Genomic DNA, 7,514 nt, shown 5'->3' on the forward strand with positions numbered 1-7,514 from the left:
CATTCTTTTTCCTGCAAACAATTTTACCTATGTTGACCCAGATTTGGCAGTCCTTTTATCAAAAACATCCAAATTGTGACCATCCCACCTTATTTTTTGGTGGTGAGTTATCTTTCTAACATTGAATCATTTAATCTCTCTCTCCCTCTCTCTCTCCCTCTCCCTCTCTCTTTCTCTCTCTCCACCAGCATCGGCAATCTTGGACTTCTATGCCAATGTTTAAAGATTCAAGATTTTTCATGGAAAAGATACAGCAGTGATTTTTCCATTGCCTTTTTTGCTAGTTTACAGTTTGTTCCGCTTGTCCCTTGCTCTCTTAAGCTTACCTTTGAGACACGGAGCCTATTAAACTCTGAGCTAGAATTGGTTCATGTGAGAGCAGGGCATGTTCACACAAACTGGAGGGCCTGAGTCACACAATGATGTCATAAGAATAGTAGTGAACACCCAAAGTTGTGCGCAGAGGCAGGATGCTTGTGTAGGGTTAGCCATGAATGGTCGATGTAATATTGAGGTTGTGGTCTATGAAACAGCAGTAGTGTTGTCAAAAACAGCAAGAAGGGACACACACGAAAATGTGTTGGAGCAATGCAGAGCCCTTTTAAAACTAGGCTAAATAATCACAAGTACTCTTTGAGAATCTAAGAGAGACACAATGTTACAACATTAGCCATGTATGGTGGGTAAAAGAGGAAAGTACACCATACAAAATTGACTGGTAACTGCTTGAACAACCTGGGCCATAGTTGAGCAGGTGTTGCAAGTTTTGCTTGGTCTAGGGAAGAAAAATTCTAAGCAGTTCACCCAATGGAAGTACTTCCTTAAACTCAAAAAGCAAAATATTTAGTTGCTGCCTTCATAATAAAGAATCATTTACTTAATACCATGGGAAGCAACTCTTTTCTTCCTACAAAAATGCTTTCAGTTTCCATCTGTCAAATCCACTCAAAAGGCTTTGGTCAGCCTGAGACTATACTAGAAGACACTTGCCCAAGGTGCCATGCATGGGACTGAACCCAGAACCATGTGATTGGAAAACGAATTTCTAACCACACAGCCATGCTTGCACTGATTGTATATATTTCCTAGCTGCTGTGTTAATCATTTGCTTCACAACCCTGACCAAAGAGGGATTAAAATTTTGCTTCCAGCTCCTACATTTCCCTAGTGATCACACATCTAAGTTCTAACTAGGTTCAACGTTGCTTAACTTTAGTGATCAGACGAGAACCCATGTTTTTAACGTGATATGACTGTAACCCTACTGAACCTAGCTGATTCACTGATTGATTGACCAAATGATTTATCAAACAGATGAGTTAATTAATTGGTTAAACGGTTAATTAGTTCATTAATAATTACAATTCTTTTTTTTTTTTCAATTGCTGTCTTATGTCCAAAATCAGTTTAAATATATGTCTTTGTCAAGGTGGTCCAAATTTTGTTTCTATTCTTGAGGAACACATACTGGTTATATGAAATTTCACCATAACCATTTTTACCATCGGAAAATTCACCTTAAGAAATTCCATTTTAAATGACCTCATCACATTTTTTTTAATGTTTGACATTAAATAAAGGCTTGCCTATTTAATATGCTAATATAATATGTTTTATCATTATCCATACACCAAATTTTCCTATGCAGTGGAATTTCTTAAACTGAATTTTCCAGACACAACACATATTCACATACACATATCTTTATATATATATATTATTATATATTTTGATGACTGTTTGTTTTTAATTAATCGTATACTAATCATATACTGTCTCCCATCGTACAGGAAATGAATCAATATTTAAGCTGGAAGGCAGGTCCAAACCAATGTTTGACGTCGAACATAAATATTTGCTGAAATTCCCCCCTTATCCATGAAATCATGTAAGTTTTAACCATTGACCCCCCAACCTCCTTTCTCTCCTCCCCCATGTCTCTTCCTCATGTCTTCTCGTACAGCCTCTTCCTCTTCCATCACAGTTCTTCTCGTCATGTTTCCTCATGTATATGTATATACACATTTATTTATATATATATATATATATACACACACATTACATATATATTGTATTTACTTGTGTATAATAAGTCGCACTATTTTACACTTGATTTTAACTGAAAATTCAGGGTTCAACTTATACCTGTGTAAGTATAGTGGTATAGTGTGTGTGTGTATATATATATATATATATATATATATATATATGTATGTGTATATATGTGTATGTATGTATGTATATATATATATATATATATATTTTTATACATACATATATACATGCCTCTTTTTCTACCTTCTCAAAATAATGACCTCTGTTCCAATCATATTTTTATTTAAATTTAATTATTCATTATAATTTAATTTATTTTAATTGTGGCGTTAATTAATCAGTTTTTTCTGTTCGTTATTTTAAATGTATTTTTTTTCTTTATTTCTTATTTATTTTGCTAATTCTACTCAACTTCTTTTTGAACTTTTTCCCTTTATTATTGCTATTATTATTATTATTATTATTATTATTATTATTATTATTATTATTATTACTATACTATTATTATTATCATTTCTTCTAAGGCATACAAAACAACTAATTAATAATTTCTTTTCACCAACTAACTTAGTCTTATCTTCCATTAATAATTAGCATGGTTAACCAATTTGCCAAAGAAGAAAAATTTCTTTGCTCTGTACGGAACATCAGATAATTTTGAATAACCAAAAGTTATATGCACATGTGTGGTGAGAGAGATGAAGAGAGATTAGTTTTTAGGAATTTTATCATTAACAACACATTCTGCAGACGTTATTGACTGAAAATTTCTATGAGTTCTTGGCTTGGTAAAGGACATGCTCTCTTTTGACAGAATTTTTTTAGAGTAATCTAATAACTGGCTGTAGATTATGAGAAATTTAACATTTTGAGGTCATTCTCTATGTCTGAGAGTGTGGAAAGTAAAGAAAATGGTATTGATACTTCAAATATTAGATTTTTTGCATTTCGTGGCATTTAAATTTAAAGAACTTGGAGCACATTTTCCAGACTGTCGCCAGGTTTCTAGGATATCAGATCTTATGATTGCTCTCTGTTTCCTTCTTCCTTGTAAGTTTTAGGACTTAAAACATGTTGTCACCACATTAAAATCTAATAATGAATTTGTCAAAAGACTTTTCTTTTTCCTTGAACACTTTGAGTGACTCCTATAGAATCTTCTTGATGTTATGTATCATTTCCTTATGTGATGAGGGCCATAGCATCCCTACAATGAGCACCAATTTTGTAGACATTTCATTTCACATCAGTAATAATAACTGTCTGTGTGTATGTATCCCTCATTTTCTCATCCTTCAGCTCTCCCCTCAGCTAAGGGATTTTGCCTTGTGAATACTTGTTGACTTGGTGACTCTCCAGATCAATAAATTAAAATACCAATCAAGTACTTAATTGAATGACCTCCTTTCCTCAAAAATTGGTGGCCTTGTGCCAGATTAGAAACAGTTATTATTAAAGTTGGTATTATGTCCTGAGTTCAAATCCTACCAAGGCTAACTTTGCCTTTCATCCTTTCGGGGGTTGATAAAATAAGTACCAGTTGAACACTGGGGTCTATCTAATCGACTTGCCCCCTCTCCTGAAATTACTGGCCTTATGCCAAAATTTCAAACCCTTTCAGGTGCAGTCCCAGGAATTTTCTAAAGGGAGGCCACAAGGTCAGAAGGGAATACAATTCCAGGAGAAAAGGGCATAATAACATTATTTAGAAGAGTGCACTTCTTTTTTTGAGAGGGTGGGGGGTACGTGCCCCTCAGTCCACCCCTGACTTTAACATTCAAACCAGCCATATCTGGCCCAAATATTCTCCCTGTTTTATGGTGAAACCAGCCAGATCAAGCCTCTCTCACCTACCCTACATTGTCATTCTGAAAGTAAGCTGCCTCTTCATCAAAATCTCAAAGCTGTGAGATAATACGTTATTAATTCAAACCAATGTGAAGGGATAACCATTTGTCTGAGTAATCTGGATGCTAGAATCGTTGATGAATTGGATAAAATGCTTCACAGCATTCCTTTGCATTCTTTGTTTTGAATTCCAATTCTGTTGAGGTTGACTTTGCCATTCATCCTTCCAACTGGTCCAGTGCCAAAATTTGAAACCATTATTAAGAGAGTTGAGTCGGCAGAACCATTATCTCGATGGGGGAAAACGTTTTGCATTTTTGTTCCGGTTCTTCCTCTTCTTAGTTCAAATCTTGTTGGAGTTACTCTCACTATTTCTCTCTTCGGGGGATCAACAAATTAAGGTACTGTTCCGGTACTGGGAGTGGGGGGCACTGGCAGCAACCAACTCCCCACCCCCACTTTCCCCAAACAATTGGTGGTCTTTTGCGACTATGCTAAAAACATTTCTTTCGTAGAGGATGAATTCCTAAAAATTATGAGGGGGCCAATGATATTTAAGGGATTTAAGTCTTCATATTTTCATCTAAGATTTAAAGTTTTTATTTAATTAATTAATTTATTTATTTTTTATCATTCCCATTCTGCCCTATCTCATTTTCTCATCCCCCACTCCACTCTGCAACCAGCTGCTTTACAAATATTAAATAGTAATTGTATCAGGTATAGGATATGTCTTCTGGCATTATTATAATTATTAGAGAATATTTTTTTTTATTTTGAATGTTACCACTAACTTAACTATTGTTTTTCCATACAGATGGTGTTACTGAGTAAATAATTCATTCGTTTCTCAACATGCTAATTTTTCACGCCTAATCATCTGCAGTATCCTAATATCTACACAGTGATTCTCTCTTTACTACCTCATCAAGTTCAGTGAAGTCTATGTTTTGCTGAAGAGGTCCAATAAGACTTAAACATGTCCAGAATTAACCCCACTTCTTGCACACAAGAATCCATTAATATTTAGTTATTCAGCTAATGTTGTCTTTTTCCACAATGCACAAATATTTCTAATTAGATTTCATTGATGGTCATTAACACTTAACTTAATTATTACCTTTCATGCTTATGTCATCTCTTGCTAATTAACATCAGCTATTTAATTATTAATTTTTTTTTTGTCTGCTAATTTATCCAGTTTTCCATTTAAGTATTTACAATGACACTTTTGGAAGTTTCACACACAAAAAAAGATGTATGTTAAAAAGAGAAGAATAAGGATTTAAAATTCAAATTTGTAATGGTTGTGAGTTATAATAATTTACAGTGATATGTGAATATATACTTTATTTCTGTATTTGGTTTGCAAGATTCTTGATGTGAATTCATGTGTTGAAATGAATCCTTTTTGTTTTGGGAGGGTCATTATGCCAATAATAACACACATGCACTGATTCAATATCACTTCTTCAATGACTAACAATAAAGAGGTGATATTGAACCTATGCCTGTGTTATTGCTGGTGTACTGACCCTCCCAATACACAGCAAGATAAATATATTCTTTAATGGAATTTGAATTAGTAATCTAGTCCCAGTGGTTTCATGCTGACATGTTAGTCAGTATTTTGCCAACACAATGATACGCCACCATTGGTACTAAGTTACTAATCTAAATTTCATTAAAAAACATTTATTATCCACTTTTACTATCTTGAGCACTCTTTCTTTCATTTTCTTATTGAAGTATCATGTATCTGTGTGTATATAATAATAATAATAATAATAATAATAATAATAATAATAATAATAATATAACAGCAGTGTATATATTGGGTTAACAAATCCTTAGAATAAAAATATGTCAACGATTGCCTATGGACTCCAACTTTTCTATCTAAAGGATGTTTAGCCCAATATTTATATGCTATTATTTATTAAAAATAAATTATTTCGCGTTCTCTTGAAGTTTCAAAAAATTTATGCCATAGACAATATATCTGTGTGTGTGTATGTATGTATATATATATATATATACATACACACACACGCACATACACAAAGCATGTGTATGTGCATGTCGTTTACAAGTGCCTTTAAGACAGGAAAAAATTGGTGCAGGATCTCATTTGGTATTCAGACATGGTTGTCTGGTATACAACAGATATAGGGTTCAATTCCTATGAAAGGATTTGCCCCGTCACTTTTTTCTGTTTTAGGAATGCTTGTTAATATCATGCACACACACATATATATATATATATAGTATTTTTTAAATCTCCACTGTTTACATTATAGTCAATACATGTGCATGTATGTATAAAAAGATGAATTATATACATTGTGAGTGAGTGTGTGTATATATATATTAATCTATATATGCACACACATGTATATCCATGTATATAATTTATAATTTATCTTTGAAAAATGTTTACTGTTTACATGATAGTGTGTCTGCATGTGCATATGCACACACACACACGCACACACATTTATATATACACACCCATGCAAGTGTATACTTACATATATGCATTTCAATAAATTTTCACATCATTTACAGGTAACCATTTAATTCATTCTGGAAATTTCAGTTTTTCTTTTCTCTAGTTATTAAAACTATATTTGATGTTTATCATAAAATGTCAAATATAACATATATACACATCTCTACATAGCACATCTAATTTCTATTGTTACTCCAGCACTAATGTATGCATCTGTGGCTGTACATATATATATATATATATATATGGCACATGAAAGACTACCAGGTGTAAACCATTCGGATGGTGCTCTTAGCGCTCCACTGGCAAGGGTGCCAGTCATCGAATTTGATTCGATTTCGATTTCACTTGCCTCAACAGGTCTTCGCAAGCAGAGTTTAGTGTCCAATGAAGGAAAGGTACGAATAAGTTGGCTGGCTACACTTGTGGCAGAAACCTCGGATTATGGTCTCACTTGGCTTACCAAATCCAAATTGTTTCCCTCAATTCAACTCACCAGAGGATTTTTGGTGTGGCAGAGGGATAAAATAGTAAACATGATGAGAATTAAAATTTACAACAGCTGTTTTGGTTGAATTTTATTTAATGTAGTTGTAAAAGATTATATCGTAACATACGATTCACCATCATCAGATAAAATCTTAAATGGGTAAGATTTTAAGCAATCTACTTTAGACATAGCCATCATGTGTTGGTTATGCATTATGTCTAATGTGCTAACGATTCTGCCAGCTCGTAATAATATCAACAATAATAATATCACCATCGTCTGGTTGAGCTTACTTGGACATTTTTAATCTGCACACGCCATCCATGTCAGTTGAGGGAGGTCTTTGGGGAGGCATCCAGTGAGTTGATCTACATCCAGTGTGCTTGAATGACCTGCTTGAATACAGCCATGTACAGTCATGTTTCAACATCTATAATATAAGATATATATATATATATGATATGGATATTAGCATCAAATCTCTCTCTTAAATGTAAAAATTTTAAACTTTGGATATATATATATATATATATGATATGGATATTAGCATCAAATCTCTCTCTTAAATGTAAAAATTTTAGACTTTGGATATATATATATATATATATA

At 33.2% G+C, this 7,514-nt stretch overlaps 1 protein-coding gene across 3 annotated transcripts in view; it reads left to right on the forward strand.

Annotated features, from left to right (window-relative positions):
• The window catches only part of LOC106880084 (neuron navigator 2), a 32,420-nt gene that overhangs the window by 23,131 nt on the left and 1,775 nt on the right, over positions 1-7,514 (forward strand). The window contains exon 9 of one of the 3 annotated variants that reach the window (XM_052975567.1): positions 1,791-1,888. The exons of the other annotated variants lie outside the window; for them this stretch is intronic. Within the exon in view, the coding sequence (XP_052831527.1) occupies positions 1,791-1,862 (72 nt within the window). The 3' untranslated portion in view covers positions 1,863-1,888. Of the gene's footprint in view, positions 1-1,790; positions 1,889-7,514 lie in introns of those variants that run through there. 3 annotated transcript variants of the gene reach the window in all.

The sequence above is a fragment of the Octopus bimaculoides genome, chromosome 21 (assembly GCF_001194135.2).
Source record: "Octopus bimaculoides isolate UCB-OBI-ISO-001 chromosome 21, ASM119413v2, whole genome shotgun sequence".
Lineage (NCBI taxonomy): Eukaryota > Metazoa > Mollusca > Cephalopoda > Octopoda > Octopodidae > Octopus > Octopus bimaculoides.